Source organism: Cetorhinus maximus, chromosome 25, assembly GCF_964194155.1.
Source record: "Cetorhinus maximus chromosome 25, sCetMax3.hap1.1, whole genome shotgun sequence".
Lineage (NCBI taxonomy): Eukaryota > Metazoa > Chordata > Chondrichthyes > Lamniformes > Cetorhinidae > Cetorhinus > Cetorhinus maximus.
The window spans coordinates 41,772,938-41,790,618 of NC_135903.1; the positions used below are offsets into that span (position 1 = coordinate 41,772,938).

Genomic DNA, 17,681 nt, shown 5'->3' on the forward strand with positions numbered 1-17,681 from the left:
GACAACTGCACAGCTTTTTTTTACTTTTTTTTTTAAACTTCACTAAACTACTAACCCCTCGGTAACCCCTTGGTAGCTCTCTTCACTTCAAGAGTTGTAAAACCTCATTAAAAATACATGTATACAAAAAGGCCCCCAGACTTCCTGGCACCCAGCTCACAAAAAACACTGAATGAAACTAAAGCCAGGTTTCACCTTTCTTAACACTCAAATACAAAAAAACAGGAGTTATATTGGAACACATCTTACTACCCTAGTTTACATACTTCTACCAGGCTGTATGAGACACCAAATCATGTGATGTTGCACCACTTCTGCTGATGATGGACAGAGTATGATTAGCATATTAAAGATTAGAATTAACCCCTTAGCAACCCAGTATCCAATATAACACATTCCACCACACTGCTGATCACACTGCAGCTGCTCACCCCCTGAGCCACCTCCATCCATGCCTGCCTTGTCTGACTGACTGATCTCCTCTTGCCATTCTCCAGAAACAGAATGCTCCTCCGGACTATCATCATCTCTAACAACACCATCAGGGAGATTTTGGCAAGCCAAGGGGCCGCCCGTCCATGGGTGCATGCCATTCTGGTGCTCTACTGAATTCCAGCCTCTGTCCAAGGATGCCAATGTTCACAATCATGTACCACTGCCCTTTAATTTGGGCCCCTGTGTCTAAAACCCGGCACCTCAATTAATCCGCCACCCTTATTGATTGCGAATCTACAAGTGGGACATCACGGAGCAGGTTCGCGACCTGGAAATGGACCCAATGTCGGGGTCCTGAACCTGGAATGAAAATTCAGCCCAACTCCATCTAAAAGTGTTTGTTTTATTTCACTTCCTCCATTCCCATCCTGCTGCCACTCTGGATACAGATCCACTGACACCAGCCATCACCCAGGATCATATCCAAGTGGCTGCTCTTAAAGCCTGAGGCTAGAGAGTGAGGGAGTTCCCACCCAACCTGTGTCCTGTCCTCACACAACCATAAACACAGTTACCAGCCAGGATGACTGGGAGCCAGGACACTGAGACTCTAGCCTCTCAGCTACTGTCATCGCTGAAATCAGATGACAGCACAGACATGGAATCCAGCTTCCTGATCTGACTGGATCAGGTAACACGCGTGACAGTATAACTCGCAACTGAACACTCTGGGCAGCAGAGAGGGGAATTGTAGAAGGCACAAATCTCAAGCAAAGGAAATGACCAGAGGTCTCTTCGTCACCCCCAAACTGTTTACTGTTCTTACTTTTCAAGTCACTTAACCCATTCCTTTCTACCTGCAATGATAGTCTCTCCTTCAATAGCTCCCTGTGATAAAGTCTTCTCTGTTCAAATAATCCTCTGCAGGAAAGCATTTCCTCCAATCTTCCACCGTATCGATCCAGGAATAATCCTCAAACTGAGCCTTCACAATTCACCAACCCAGGAGACAATCTTGCACTGTTAACAGTCTCAATTTTCTCATTATTCTAAGCTCTCTAATTTTCTCTTGTATTGTGGCTGCAATGATGAACATTTCCTCATCACTATATCCTCTCATTCTTGCTGATATAATGCTAATGAATCTTGCCAATATCCTTCCGATAATAATGTGCAGCAAACTCTCCACACTTTATAAACACAGCTCTATAAATATATGGACACACAGCCCTGTGATTATAAAGACTCACACACAGCCTGCATTACACACAAACCATCTTTTCGTGATTATACTGAATCGTTTGAATAAATGTGATTTTTTTGGGAAGGTTTGAAGGCACCTAGCTTCCCCCCCTGCTCTGATGCCCAGTGGGACTGGGTGCTGATTCCCTGCAGGATGCTACTAATTACTGGGACCCAGGGGCTTTGCAGCTATAGATGTCACACTGTCTGATCTGTCAATCATCCACAGATCTAACGGAACTCATGGCAACGTCAAACAACTACAACGATCTGCTGTTTGCTTGGCAAGGATGGAGAGATGCCTCAGGAAAGAAAATGAGGACCGACTTCAAGAAATATGTGGAGTTGAGCAACAAGGCAGCGAGACTGAATGGTGAGGCCCAGTGTGGTAGGAGAGGCCTTGGCCTTTAGTCACACAAGCAGCCCGTGTAAAAATTGACTTGCCAGAACAGTGCAGTGACTAGACTGTACCTTGTCCCTGTACGGTTAGCCACAATCATCCAGAGCTCATACAGACCGGGAGTGGGCTGTTCAATGCCTTTCTTAAACGATACGTAATTCAAAGTGAGTAATATTAATCTTGGATTTTCAATGTTAACATCAAACACTCCCAGGACAGGTACAGCACGGGGTTAGATACAGAGTAAAGCTCCCTCTACACTGTCCCCATCAAATACTCCCAAGATAGGTACAGCACGGGGTTAGATACAGAGTAAAGCTCCCTCTACACTGTCCCCATCAAACACTCCCAGGACAGGTACAGCATGGGGTTAGATACAGAGTAAAGTTCCCTCTACACTGTCCCCCATCAAACACTCCCAGGACAGGTACAGCACAGGGTTAGATACAGAATAAATCTCCCTCTACAATGTCCCCATCAAACACTCCCAGGACAGGTAAGGCACAGGGTTAGATACAGAATAAATCTCCCTCTACACTATCCCCATCAAACACTCCCAGGACAGGTACAGCATGGGGTTAGATACAGAATAAATCTCCCTCTACACTGTCCCCATTAAACATTCCCAGGACAGGTACGGCACGGGATTAGATTGCAAAGCTCCTTCTACAATAGCTTAGGGTTAGATACAGAGTAAACTGAACAGTGTGTCTCAGAAGAAACATTTTGAATTTTTCTATTTCCCCCATGAATCATTCTCTGACCTCTGACCTCTGAATGAGATTGCCAACTGGTGCTGGGTTGATGCTCTGGGATCGTGTCCAATGGGGACTTAACAAGAAGGTTTCTATGTATCTAACCCCTGTAGCAGGTTGGTTGGATTTGACAAAGGTGTGTGGCTCAATGCCTAAACCCTATTACATCACCCAGTCCTTATATCTTTCAATGTGCTTGTACTGTTCTCCTAATGCGACAAAAGATGAACAAGAGAGAGTTAATGTGGAATGACACACTCTCCATTTTATTTCCCTTTCTGTTTCAGGTCACGCTGATACTGGAGCTTTCTGGAGGTCACTTTATGAGTCCAAAACCTTTGAAGCAGATTTGGAGAATATTTACCAGCAGCTGAAGCCCCTGTACCTGAACCTACATGCATACGTCAGGAGAGCATTGCACAAGAAATATGGAGACCAATACATCAATCTGAAGGGTCCAATCCCAGCTCATCTCTTGGGTAAGATGGATAGTTACAACACCAGCTTATTCTGGAATGGTGACTGCCACACATATGAGCCAGCACACTTTCTTTCTTCAGCGTCAGAGTTGCCCTTAGCATATTTAACGTGAGCTTTGGGAAGCAGGGTTTCGACGCTCTTTTGCAGTGTCCGAAATCCTGCTTCCAACCAGTGACCTAATCCACACTCCAATCCAAACCAATTAATCAACGAAAGAGGCAGTCAACCCATGACTTTTAGTCAGCATTGTTTCAGCCCTGCCTGGGCTGGGGGAACTCGCAGGCCATTCCAGGAGTAATTGACACAAACTTGGACCTCAAGGACCTTGGGGTAGAAGGCAAGGTTAGAAATGGGGTGATCAAAAGCGAGAACAGAAAGATTAAAGGTGTTGTTTTTTATTATGAGGAAGCTGATGATAGTGGCATTGAAAGAAAAAGTAACAGGGGTTGGGAGTCAGGAAATACAGTTGAAAAAAAGAGCAATGGCTTTATAAAACAGTCTTAGACATCTGCAGGAGTATTCCATTTAATTCTGGGCACCACATTTTAGAAAGGGTGTTGAGGCCTTAGACAGAGTGCAAAGAAGACTTAGCAGAATGGCACCAGAGATGGGGAACTTCCATTACGTGCAGTTTTTTGTTGAATGTGTACATCGATTAAGCAATAAGAGTGTTATGTGCAGTTGTGGAAGCCATGGAAATGGTACTGCGAAGATTTAACTTGAAGAATATTCTGTAATATAAGAGAAGGCTTGAAAAACTGCATTTCTATAGCACTTTTCACAACCTCAGGATATCCCAAAGTGCTTTTACAGTCAGTGAAACACTTTTGAAACACACAAGAACACATGAATTAAGGAGCAGGAGTAGGCCATTCAACCCCTCATGCCTGGTCTATCATTCAATAAGATGGTGGCTGATCTGATTGTGGCATCAACTCTGCTTTTCTGTCTGCCCCTGTAACCCTTGCTCCCCTTGTTGATCAAAAATCCATCTAACTCAACCTTGAATAGATTCGATGACCCAGCCTCCACTGCTCTCTGGGGAAGAGAATTCCAAAGATTAACACCCCTTTGAGAGAAGAACTTCCTCCTCATCTCCATCTTAACTGAGAGGCCCCTAATTTTTAAACTGTGTTCCCTAGTTCTAGGCTCCTCCATAAGGGGAAGCATCCTCTTAGCAACCACCCTGTCAAGCACCTCTGGGAGCTTATGTTTCAATAAGATCACCTCCGATTCTTCTAAAATTCCAATGGGCATAGGTCAAATCTATTTAACCTTTCCTCATAAGGCAACTGCTTCATCCCAAGAATCAGTCGGGTGGACATCCCCTGAACTGCTTCTAATGCAATTATATCACTTAACCTATCTCAAACTCTCTGTAGACTCCTTATGTCTCCTTGACAACATACTTTCTTACCTATCTTTCTGCCTTCAGCTAATTTAGCTACCATACATTTGGTCCCTTCATCCAAGTCTTTGATATAAATAGTTGAGGCCCCAGCACTCATCCCTGTGGCACTCCACAAGTTACAGCTTGTCAACCCAAAAATAACCCATTTATCCCAGCACTCTGTTTCCTGTTAGCTAACCAATTGTCTATCCGTGCTTTTTTTATATTCATTTATGGGATGTGGACATCACTGGCTAGACCAGCATTTATTGCCCAACCCTAATTGTCCTTGAGAAGGTGGTGGTGAGCTGCCTTCTTGAACCGCTGCAGTCCATGTGATGTAGGTACATCCACACTGCTGTTTGGGAGGGAGTTCCAGGATTTTGACCCAGCGATCGTGAAGGAACGGCGATATATTTCCAAGTCAGGCTGGTGAGTGACTTGGAGGGGAACTTCCAGGTGGTGGAGTTCCCATGTGTCTGCTGCCCTTGTCCCTCTAGGTAGTAATGGTCGAGTGTTTGGAAGCTGCTGGCTAAGGAGCCTTGGTGAGCTCCTGCAGTGTATCTTGTAGATGCTACACACTGCTGCTACTGTCTGTCAGTGATGGAGGGAGTGAATGATTGCTGATGGTGTCAATTAAACAGGCTGCTTTCTCCTGGATGGTGTTATGCTTCTTGAGTGTTGTTGGAGCTGCACTCATCCAGGCAAGTGGGGAGTGTTCCATCACACCCCTGACTTGTACCTAGTAGATGGTGGACAGACTTTGGGGAGTCAGGAGGTGGGTTAACGCCACAGGATTCCTAGCCTCTGACCTGCTCTTGTAGCCACAGTATTTATATGTCTGGTCCAGCTCAATTTCTGATCAGTGGTAACCCCAAGGATGTTGATCGTGGGGGATTCAGTGATGATAATGCCATTGAATGTCAAGGGGCAATGGTTAGATACTCTCTTCTTGGAGATGGTCATTGGCCAGCACTTGTGTGGCGCAAATGTTACTTGCCACTTGTCAGGCTATGGTAATCTGAAGTGCAATACACCTTTAAGAGAATGTGAGCAGATTGACCACATGACTGTATTACCCAATGGCTGTGTAATGAGGGCTACAATGTTAATCAGTAGTTTAGAATAGGGTCTGGTTTGAGGAGCACACATTACTTGTGTTAATAAACAGTATGTGCTTCATCTTACATTGGCCTCCACATCTGCAGAATCTTGTTTACCAACTCACTCACCAGTAGATAAGTGTGCAACCGTATTCGCTGAGCAAAGCGACCTGACAGAAGGAATGTAACAGCTGGCAAAGAGGAAACATATGACCAGCCGACAACACCAAGGAAAGCTGTGGAAATTCAGCAGAAGTAAATGAGCCATACCTTGCAAGGTGATTGTAAGTACAGCCTTCATCATAGTCATCGGAGTTATCTCCCACCGGTATGACACAGTTTGGCAATATCGAACTGTTTTATCAGACCACCGATGACTGGTCACATTATATTGAAAGTTCTTCCTTTTGGCCAACAACATATCAGGGGAGGAGAAGAGGTGAGCGACCCTCTTATCGACATGTGGTAGTAAAGCATACGGCCTTACTCATGGTCTAACGGCACCCAACGCTCCAGATTCCTAAAGCTTTGGTGAGTTGGTAAATCTTCTGAAAAGCCGCTTTCAGCTGAAACCCTCGGTAACAGCGCAGCGTTTTAAATTTAATTCGAGGTGTCGCACCCCTGGAGAGACAGTCGCTTGCTATGTAGCAGCCTTAAAACAACTGATAGAGCACCCTAAGTTTGAGATGTCAAGTAATGACATGTTAAGAGACCAATTAGTATGTGGGGTTAATGAAGACGCCATTCAAAAAAAGGTTGTTGTCAGAAACTAATTTAGGCTTCAGCAAGACGCTGGAGTTGCCGCTCGCGATGGAAAACGCAGTCAGGGGTTCAGAAGAAATCAAGGGAGCACAAAATGGCGACGTCCTCCCTGTCGGGAGGAAAGCATCGGTTAGAAATGGCGCGGAAATGCTGGGCTCGTGGAAAGGTGGGAAACAGCCACCATTAACAGACCAGCAAAAAAGCAATGGATAAAAACCACAATAACAACGGCAGAAGTGGAACCAGACAGCCTGCAAATCAACAACAATTTAAAAGAATTGAGTGTTGCTACTGCCATCGTAATGGGCACATTGCGGGATATTGTAAAGACAGATTGAGACAAAACTTTAAGCAAAAAGGTAGAAATTGGGAAATCCACATAATAGAGGAAGCAAAAGAAACAGAGTCAGATTTTTACTCACTACACAACTTAAAAATGGGTAAAACAGAGCCGCTCTGTGGCAGTGACAGTGGGAGTCAACGGAAAACCCACCCGAATGAAAGTGGATACAGAGGCATCCACGACAGTTATTGGGGAACATACGTTCAAATATCTGAATGGTGGAGACCACTCATTAAATCTGGAAAATTCAGATGCTACATTAAAGGCGTCTACTGGTGAAGGCATACAAGTAAGGGGTGTATTGCAAGGCTCTAGTACAGTATGGAAATCAGTCTGTCAATTTACCCCCGATAATGGTAGCAGGGGAGGATCCAAGTCTACTTGGTCGGAACTGGTTTAAGGAAATTAAGTTGGAGTGAACTGAGATTTTTCAACTCGGAATGAAAGACCGGCAAGAATTATTACAGAAATATGCCCCTGTGTTCAGGGAGGAGCTCGGGAAGATTCAGGGGCTGCAAACTAAAATCCACATGGATCCTGGGGCAACTGCCAGAGTCTTGAAGGTGAGGCCAGTCCTGTATGCATTACGAGAAAAAGTCGATGTTGAATTGGACAGGCTGGAAAGGTTGGGACTCTTACAACCTGTACAATATTCCAAATGGGCAGCGCCAGTACTAAAGCCTGACCAGAATGTGCGAATATGCGGGGACTACAAGTTGACCGTTAGCAAAGTGGCCAGGCTTGACAGGCGTCCTATACCGGAAATTGATGAATTGTGCTCCAAACTGGCAGGGAGAACCGCATATACGAAACTCAATATGAGCCACACTTATCAGCAAGTCGAGCTAGAAAAGGCCACTCAAGATTTTGTGACTATCAACACCCATAGGGGGTTATACCAATATACCAGGTTACCCTTCAGAGTCTCATCGGTTGTGCCACTCTACAACGGACAATGGAAAATTCACTCCAAGGTCTACCCCATGTGGTAGTTTATCTCGATGATGTCCTAGTAACAGGGCTAACTGATGAAGAACACCTGGCTAACCTGGAAGAGGTACTGAAGCATTTCTCACAAGCCAGAGTACACTTGAAAAGGGAAAAATGTATCTTCTAAGCAAAAGAAGTGGTTTACCTGGGTCATAGGGTCGACTCGCAGGGCCTTCACCCAATAGAAGACAAGGTGGGGTGTCAGCACCCAAAAACGCCATAGAACCCAAGTCCTCTTTGGGAATGATAAACTATTGTGGTCATTTTCCTCCCAAATTCATCAACAGTACTGGCTCCAATATATGGTTTGCTCAAGAAAAACCACAGGTGCAACAGGTGGACTTGGCAAACTCCACAACAACAGGCTTTTACGGCAGTAAAGCAGTTACTACATTCATTGGCCCTGTTGGTACATTTCGACCCAAAGAAACATTCGATTTTAACCTGCGATGCATCTCCTTGCAGAGTAGGGGCAGTCCTCTCCCACCAGACGGCAGATGGCTCCGAACGGCCCATTGGTTACGTCTCAAGAACACTCAGTGAGGCAGAATGAAGATACTCACAAATAGAGAAAGAGGCTTATCCATCGTATTTAACATTAAGAAATTCCACCAATACATCCATGGTCGCCACTTAACCATAGTATCTGACCACAAGCCATTACTAGGCTTGTTTGGGGAAGATAAGGCAATACCCCCAATTGCCTCAGCATGCATCCAAAGGTGGGCACTGATTCTAACTGCTTGCGAATATACTTTTATCCACTGGCTGGGAAGCCCGATTGCAAATGCTGACGTACTGAGCCGATTACCTCTAAAGGACAGCAATGTGAATGTCCCCATCCATCAAGAACTTGTCTTGTTATTAAACTTTCCGGATTCATCACCAGTACATGCCAAACAAATAAGAGAGTGGACAGAGCGCGACCCAGCTTTATCTCACGTAAGGGAACAAGTCTTACAGGGATGGTCTAACAAGCCAAAGTCTGACGAACTGAAGCCCTATTTTAATAGGAGATGCGCGCTCACCTGCCAGGATGGCATCTTACAGTGGGAAGTGAGAATCATTGTGCCTCCAAGAGGAAGACAACTATTATTGATCGAATTACATAGTGCTCACCCCGGCATCTCTAGAGTGAAAACGTTGGTGTGCAGCTACTTATGGTGGCCAGGGATGGATACAGAAATCAAAAACTTAGCCAAGAGCTGCATACAGTGCCAAGAGATACAGACATTGCCCCCTTCTGCTCCATTGCATCCCTGGGAAAGGCCAGGGAGGCCATGGGCCCGCCTCCACGTTGACTACATGGGGCCTTTTTTGGGCACAATGTTCGCCTTGGTTATAGATGCTCACTCGAATTGGATGGATGTGTACAAGGTAAGATCACCCACATCTGCTGCCACCATAGACAGATTGTGTCAGAGTTTTGCAATACACCATTTACCAGAGATAATGGTGTCTGATAATGGAACGGCATTCACCAGCGGGGAATTCCAAAGATTCACAAGTCTCAATGGCATCACACATGTTAAGACCTCGCCACACCACCCTGCATCCAATGGCATGGCCGAGAGGGCAGTCCAGACCTTCAAGTCCGGAATGAAAAAACTGGAAGGAGACTCCATTGCAAATAGATTATCACATTTCCTACACAGTAATAGGATTACGCCACACACGACCACCGGTATTGCCCCCGCAGAGTTATCGATGAACAGACATCTCAGGACACGTTTGAGCCTCATCGGGCCAAGCTTAGGGAGGAGGGTAGAGAGAAGTCAGGAGGCCCAGATATATGGACACGATTACCACAGTCATGAAAGAAACTTCACTGTCGGAAAAGCAGTTTTTGCAAAGAATTTTGGAGATGGGCCCAAATGGCTATCAGGTGAAGTTAGTGCAGTGACAGGAGCTCTGTCTTATACATCAGTCAAAGGTCAGATAATTAGGAGACACATAGATCACCTCAAGAAAAGGGAAACAAGAAAGGATGCGCTAAGCATTCCCATTGGAGTCTACACCACATGTGGAAGGAACTCTACTTGGTTTGGACGTGCCTGCAGGATCCGTTGAGCCTGAGAGAGTTGAGGAGACAAACTTACAGGTTCCTGCTGGAGAGCCTGCTGGACAGATGACTCCTGAGAGGGAGGCCTCGGATAAACCACCCAGAGTCGTAGAACTACAATGTTCAACACATTTGAAGAAGCATCCAGACAGGTGGAATTTGTAAATAGTTTATTGATGTAAGTAGTTGATATATTGTAAAGATTGTAAGTTGTACTTTCGAGTAAAGGGGAGGGAATGTGGTAATCTGAGGTGCAATACACCTTTAAGAGAACGTGAGCAGATTGACCACGTGACTGTATTACCCAATTGCTGTGTAGCACGGGCTACAATGTTAATCAGTAGCTTAGAATAGGGTCTGGTTTGAGAAGCACACATTGTCTTAGTGCTCTGTTACTTGTGTTAATAAACAGTATGTGCTTCATCTTACGTTGGTCTCTGCATCTGCAGTATCTTGTTTACCAACTCACTCACCAGTAGATAGGCGTGAGCAAAGCGACCCGACAGAAGGAGCATAACACAGGCCAACCTGGATATTGTCCAGGTCTTGCTGCATTTGGACGTGGACTGCTTCAAGGACAGCCATTCTCCCCTCACCTCGGGAGTTCAGCTCTTTTGCCCATGTTTGAACCAAGGCTGTAATGAGGACAGGAGCTGAGTGCCCCTGGCAGAACCCAAACTGGGTGTCAGTGAGCAGGTTATTGCCAAGCAAGTGCTGCTTGATATCACTGTTGATGACCCCTTGAATCACTTTACTGAAGATCGAGAATAGACTGATGGGATGATAATTGGCCAGGTTGGATTTGTCATGCTTTTTGTGTACAGGATGTACCTGGGCAGTTTTCCACATAGCCGGGTAGACGCCATTGTACTAGAACAGCTTGGATAGGGGCGCGGCAAATTCTGCAGCACGATGTTGCCAGAATATCCAATGCCTTCAGCTGTTTCTTGATATCACATGGAGTGAATCAAATTGACTGAAGACTGGCATCTGTGATGCTGGGGACCTCTGGAGGCTGAGATGGATCATCCACTTGGCATTTCTGATTGAAGGTTGTTGCGAATGCTCCAGCCTTATCTTTTGCACTGATGTGCTGGGCTCCTCCGTCATTGAGGATGGGGATATTTGTGGAGCCTCCTCCTCCTGTTAGTTGTTGAATTGTTCACCGCCATTCACAATTGGATTTGGCAGGACTGCAGAGCTTAGATCTGATCCATTGTTTGGGAGATCGCTTAGCTCTTTCTATCGCTTGCTGCTTATGCTGTTTGGCACGCAAGTTGTCCTGTGTTGTAGCTTCACCAGGTTGACACCTCATTTTAGGTATGCCCTCCTGCATTCTCCATTGAACCAGGGTTGACCCCTTGGCTTGGTTGTAATGGTAGAGTGGGGGATATGCCGGGCCATGAGGTTGCAGATCATGGTTGTATACAATTCTGCTGCTGCTGATGGCCCATGGCTCCACATGGTTGCCCAGCCTTGAGTTGCTATGTCGGTCAAAATCCATCCCATTTAGCACAGTGGTAGTGCCACACTACAGGAAGGAGGATATCCTCCATGTGAAGACAGGACTTCATCTCCACAAGGACTGTGCAGTGGTCATTCCTACTGATATTGTCATGGGCAGGTGCACCTGAAGCAGGCAGGTTGGTGAGGATGAGGTCAAGTATGTTTTTCCCTCTTTTTGGATCTCTCACCACCTGCCGCAGACCCAGTCTAGCAGCTATGTCCTTTAGGACTCGGCCAGCTTGGTCAGTAGCGGTGCTACCGAGCCACTCTTGGTGATGGACATAGACCAGAGTGCATTCTGCAACTTTATCACCCTCAGTGCTCCTTCCAAGTGGTGTTCCACGTGGAGGAGCACTGATTCATCAGCTGGGGGGGAACGGCATGTGGAAATCAGCAGGAGGTTTCCTTGCCCAGGTTTGACCTGATGCCATAAGACTTCATGGGGCCCGGATGTTGAGGAATCCCAGGGCAATCCCCTCCCGACTGTATGCCACTGTGCCTCCACTTCTGCTGGATCTGAACTGTTGGTGTTGCCATTTGTGATTTTCCAATCCGCTGGGACCTTGCCAATATCTAGGGAATTTTGGAAGATCACAATAAATGCCTCTGCTATCTCTGCAGCCACCTCTTCTAAGTGTCTGGAATTCGCTGCCCAAGTTGGTGGTAGAGGCAGAAACTTTAAACTCTTTTAAAAAGTGCTTGGATCTGCACCTAAAGTGCTGTAAGCTGCAGGGCTATGGGCCGGGTGCAGCAAGGTGGGATCAGAAAGGGCACCTGCGTGTCCTGGGGCTGGCATGGACAAGATGGGCCGAATGGCCTCCTTCTGTGCTGTAACTTTTCTATGGTTCTAACCCTAAAATGCAGGGCACCAGACCCAAGAGACTTGTCAGCCTTTAGTTCTGGAGGTATCCCTGTATCTTTTCCCTCATGATTGTTTTACGTTCCTCCCTCCCTTTTACATCTTGACTTTCAAGTATTCTTGAGATTTTTTTGTGTCTTCTACAATTACGACAGACACTAAATACTTGTAAAAACAAAAAGCTACTGCGGATGCTGGAAATCCAAAACAAAAACAGAATTACCTGGAAAAACTCAGCAGGTCTGGCAGCATCGGTGGAGAAGAAAAGAGTTGACGTTTCGAGTCCTCATGACCCTTCAACAGAACTGAAGAATAGTTAGGAGAGGGGTGAAATATAAGCTGGTTTAAGGTGGGGGGCGGGGGCAGAGAAGTGGAGGGTGGGGTGGTTGTGGAGATAAGCAAGCAGTGATAGGAGCAGAGAATCAAAAGATGTCACAGACAAAAGGATCAAAGAGGTGTTGAAGGTGGTGATATTATCTAAGAAAAGTGTTCAATGGTTCCAACGTTTCCTTGTTTCTGAGTATTAATTCCCCAGTCTCATCCTCACACATTTTTGTTGGTCTTTTCCTTTTCAAATACTTGTAGAAACTCTTACTATCTGTTTTTATATTTCTAGCTAGCTTTCTCTCATCATAATTTCTCCCGCATTTTTCTTTAGGTATTCTTTCCTGGTTTCAAAAACCTGTCCAATCTTCTGACCAGCCACTAATCTTCACAGAATTGAATCTTTCTTTCAATTTGATGCTATTCTTAACTTCCTGAGTTAGCCATGAATGTTGCATCATTCTCGTAGAGTCTTTCTTTCTCAATAGAATATATCTTTGTTGAGAGTTATGAAGTATCTCCTTTAATGTCTGCCACTGCCTCTCTACTGTCATTTTTTTTAACCTATTTTCCCAGGTCACTTTAGCCAACTCTGTCTTCAAACTCTTGTAATTGCCTTTATTTAAGTTTGAAACACCAATCTTAGACCAAAACTTCCCACCCTTAAACTGAATGTGAAATTTGTCACGTATGATCACTGTTGACTGGAGGCTCCTTTACTATGAGGTCATCAATCCTGTCTCATTGCACATTACAAGGTCTCGAATAGCCTGGTTGGCACTAGGACATACTGCTGTAAGAAATTGTCTTTAATACACTCCATGAACTCATCTTGCAAGGCAGCTTTGCCAGTCTGATTCATCCAATCAATATGAAGATCAAAATCACCCATGATTATTGCAATACCTTTCTTACAAGCGAAATCACTAATGTAAAAAACACAGTAAATCTGGATGCAACAAACTCCCAGAAACAGCAATGTGATAATGAGCGGTAATCTGTTTTCGTGAAATTGGCTGAGGGACAAATATTGGCCAGGACGCTGGGAAGAACTCCTGTTCTCGTCTTCTAAATACTGCAATTCTTCAAATAATTCCATCCACCTGAGAGGGCAGACAGGGTTTAATAAAGGCTGTGCTTCCTGCCAATTGCATGCGCAGTTATATGTGTGGCCACCATCTCTATAGGGGGCAATGTGCAGCCGGGCACATGAGCAGGTATTGCAGGCCCTAGAATCGGAAATATTGCAGCGCTGGCAGCCTCAAGCGAACACTTTTAACAATCGCCTGGATCCACAGCCCTTCCAAAACCTCATAGACAGGGCTAGAAAGAGAAAGTGGCAAATGGGACCCGCTCTGTCAGCCAATCCTTACCCCCAGCCTCCAATTAAAATGACACATCATGTTGGTGTCTTTTTAGAAATATGTTAAAAGACGAAATATCGAAAGAAATGGCTGGAGTGAGAAAACAAACACAAGAGAGACAGAGGCGGGGAAATGGCTGTGCCTCAAGTGCCTGTCCGCTGGAGGGCACAGGAAGTGTGGAATTGGTGAAATTTTGGACCAGCAATTTAATTATTTGGAGGGATGGCCCACCTGTCTGTGTTGTTTTATTGTGGAAGAAACCATTCTGGGGATACAAGGGCAATAAAATAAAATTCATTATTAAAAGTTTGAACACTGCCAAAAAGAAGCTAACACTATTTAGGAGGGTGGATGTGTGTCTCCTGCAGATGAGGTCATTGCCTTCTGTGCTGACAAGTGCACACACGGGGAAGTTCTGTCGGCGGGATAGGAGTTACTGTGTTTCATAAATCATCCAAAGCACAGCACCTCCAACAATGCACCACTCCCTCAGATTACACTGGAATGTCAGCCTAGATTTGGTACTCAAGTCTCTGGAGTGGACTTCAACCCACATCCGACTCAGAAGCAAGTGCACTATCAGCTGATTCACGGAGGGGGAAAGAAAGATGTGGTTGATTCCGTGGCTGCACCTGTAGATTTTCTGAGTTGATACCGTCATAAACAGAAGTTTAAGCAGATGACGTAACAATGCATTAACAATAAGACTAACACTTGTGTCTTCTGCAGCTGGATAACATTATCTTTCTGCTTTGCCAGGAAATATGTGGGCCCAATCATGGAACAATATCTACAAACTGGTGATGCCATACCCTAGTGCCAGCCACGTTGATGCCACACCTCAAATGGTGGCCCAGGTTAGTCTCTGAGTGAATACTTCACATTCCACCGGGCTCCTCCCTCGTCCTTCTACTCCAAACTAAACCTAAACCCGCACACTGAGATCCCAATCTAAACCCGTATAGTGAGATCCCGATCTAAACCCGCACAGTGAGATCCCAATCTAAACCCGTATAGTGAGATCCCGATCTAAACCCGCACAGTGAGATCCCAATCTAAACCCGTATAGTGAGATCCCGATCTAAACCCGCACAGTGAGATCCCAGGTTAAACCTGCAGAGAGTGATACCCATCTATGATTGTATCGCAAGTTTTCATTATTGCCCTGCACAGGGAGACTAAAATCTGAACCCATACAGTGAAATCCAATTGAAACCCCGCACATGAGATCCCAATGTTACATGCACAGCTGTGCCTCAATCTAAACGCGTACAGTTAGCTCCACATCGGATGCTGCACAGTAATGTCCCTTTGCAACCACCACTCAGTGCCGTCAACATACAACCATCGCACAGTGAGAACCCAATCAAACCCCCACACAGTGAGATCCCTAACTAACCCCAGCACAGTGAAATCCATAATTAACTCCCACAGTGTGAGATCACCATCTAACCCTCTGACAGAGCTTCCAACTTATCCCACTGAACAGGGAGATTGCTGTCTAACCCACACAGAGGGATCCCAATCCACCCCCAGCACAGTGTGATCCTAATCTAAATTGTATACAATGAAATCTCAACCTAACCCCACAATGTTAGATCTAGTCTTACCCCGTGCAGTAATATCCCAATCTAACCACTACACAATGAGATCCCAATCTAACTCCACACAATGTGACCCTAATTTAATCTGTACAGGTAGACCTCAGTCTCGCTCTCACAATGATATCCTAATGTAGCCCATTGATGCCTCTTATACCCGAATGTGCTGTACAGTTACAGCATTGTTCACCAAGCCTGGTAATAGGTCGTCCGTCTGTTCTCTGCATTCAAGAATCTTCTGTGTCACCGTGTTGAGTGCAGAGCGGACAGCAAGCAGGAGAAAGGCATGGCAGGGTGGCACTGTTCCTGTTTGGTTCAATTTATTCTACTACATTTAACACAATCTCTGTCGTAAACAGGCCTGGACTCCCTCAAGAATGTTTGAGGAATCAGACCGCTTCTTCACATCACTTGGCCTCATCCCGATGCCAAAGGAATTCTGGGATAAGTCGATGATTGTGAAACCGGCAGACCGTGAAGTTGTTTGCCATGCCTCCGCCTGGGACTTCTTCAACAAGAAAGACTTTAGGTTAGTGTCGGGGGCTGGCAGGATATTGCTGAGAGGCCTCATAGGTTCGCAGCTAATGAAGCCTCTTTGAAGTAGAGTCACTAATGTACCAGCAAAACACTGTAGCCAATTTGTGCACAGCCAGGTCCCACAAACAGCAATTTGATAATGACCCAATCATCTGTTTTAATGATGCTGCTTGATGATAAATATTGGCCAGGCCCCTGGGGAGAACTCCTCTGGCCCTTCTTTGAATAATGTCGTGGGATCTTTTACTTCCCTCCGACAGCCCAGAAGGAAAGAACAGTTCGGAGCAGCACTCTTATTTCCCAGTTTTTACTGCTTTTTCCTTCTGGGAGAGAGGGCCACACGTTAACTGTTCATCTGAAAGAGGCAGGGTGACCAATCATCTGGGTTTTTACGGCATGGTCCCACAATTGTCCTTACTGTCCCGCTTCCTGCGCATGGGTTTCCTGGGGCACCATTTGTCCTGGATCCCTCCAGGCAGCGACTGGGGAAACTCTTGCTGCTACCCGAGCACCTTTGATGTCTGCACTGTGCTGCTGCACATGCCGGAACGAAGAAACCGTAAAAACGGGGAAATAAGGGCACTGGTCTGAACTGGTCCTGTATACCTTAAAACAGAACACCAGTAAAAACTGGGAAATAGGAGCACTGGCCCAAACTGTGTTTTCCTACTGGGGGCCCAGAACCCAATCAGCCACAAGGAGCAGCCAGGAGAACATGGAACTGAAGCAATGCGACTTGTGTACTCTAAGGTGTCCGGCAGGTAAGTATGGGAGATGGGGACGTTTCCAGAGCCCATGGTCCAGGCAAGCCCGGAAAAGTGGGGAGGGGTCCAGCATGCCCAAGGCTGGCGGACAGCCAAACCCGCCTGGGGTTGTCCGGCAAACCTGAGAGGGGGACCTGGAAAGCCTGGGGTTGGGAGAGGGCCTGCTGATTTAGTGGGGGGAAGGAGTTTGGGAAGAGGGGCCTCTGAGTGAGCTGGGATAGGGGGTTTTGAGGAGAGGGGCTTCTGATTGATGAGGGGTTGGTGAGGGGGGTTTGGGGAGTTGGCTTCTGCATCTGTCTGTTGCAGGAGGAGTGCATGTGTATGTTTGTGTGTTGGGGAGCAGCGCGGAGCTATGAGGGAGCAGCGTGTAGAGTCGACTGGGTCAAGAAGGCAGGATGCATCAATCACAGAATATTTACAGTGCAGAAGGAGGCCATTTGGCCCATTGAGTCTGCACTGGCTCTCTGAAAGAGTATTCCACCTTCTCCCACTCCCCTGCCTTATCCCTGTAACCTTGCACATTCTCTATTTTTAGGTAGCAATCCAACTCCCTTTTGAATACCTCGAACCCGCCTCCACCACCCTCTCAGGAAATTTGTTCCAGACTCCAGCCAGCTTCTGAGTGAAAAAAATTCCTCACATCACTTTTACTCCTTTGCCAATTATTTTGAATCTGTGCCCTCTAGTTCTTGATGTTCTCTTGAGTGAGAGCAGTTTCTCACTATTTACCCTGTCCATACCCCTCAGGATCTTGAATACCTCTA

The 17,681-nt window shown here is 46.0% G+C and overlaps 1 protein-coding gene across 2 annotated transcripts in view; it reads left to right on the forward strand.

The window, feature by feature from the left end:
• The window catches only part of ace (angiotensin I converting enzyme (peptidyl-dipeptidase A) 1), a 189,415-nt gene that overhangs the window by 151,096 nt on the left and 20,638 nt on the right, over window positions 1-17,681 (forward strand). For both annotated transcript variants that reach the window (XM_078529837.1, XM_078529839.1), the window contains 4 exons: window positions 1,907-2,050; window positions 3,120-3,311; window positions 14,775-14,872; window positions 15,976-16,145. In XM_078529837.1, coding sequence (XP_078385963.1) covers window positions 1,907-2,050; window positions 3,120-3,311; window positions 14,775-14,872; window positions 15,976-16,145 — 604 coding nt within the window. The remainder of the gene's footprint in view (window positions 1-1,906; window positions 2,051-3,119; window positions 3,312-14,774; window positions 14,873-15,975; window positions 16,146-17,681) is intronic.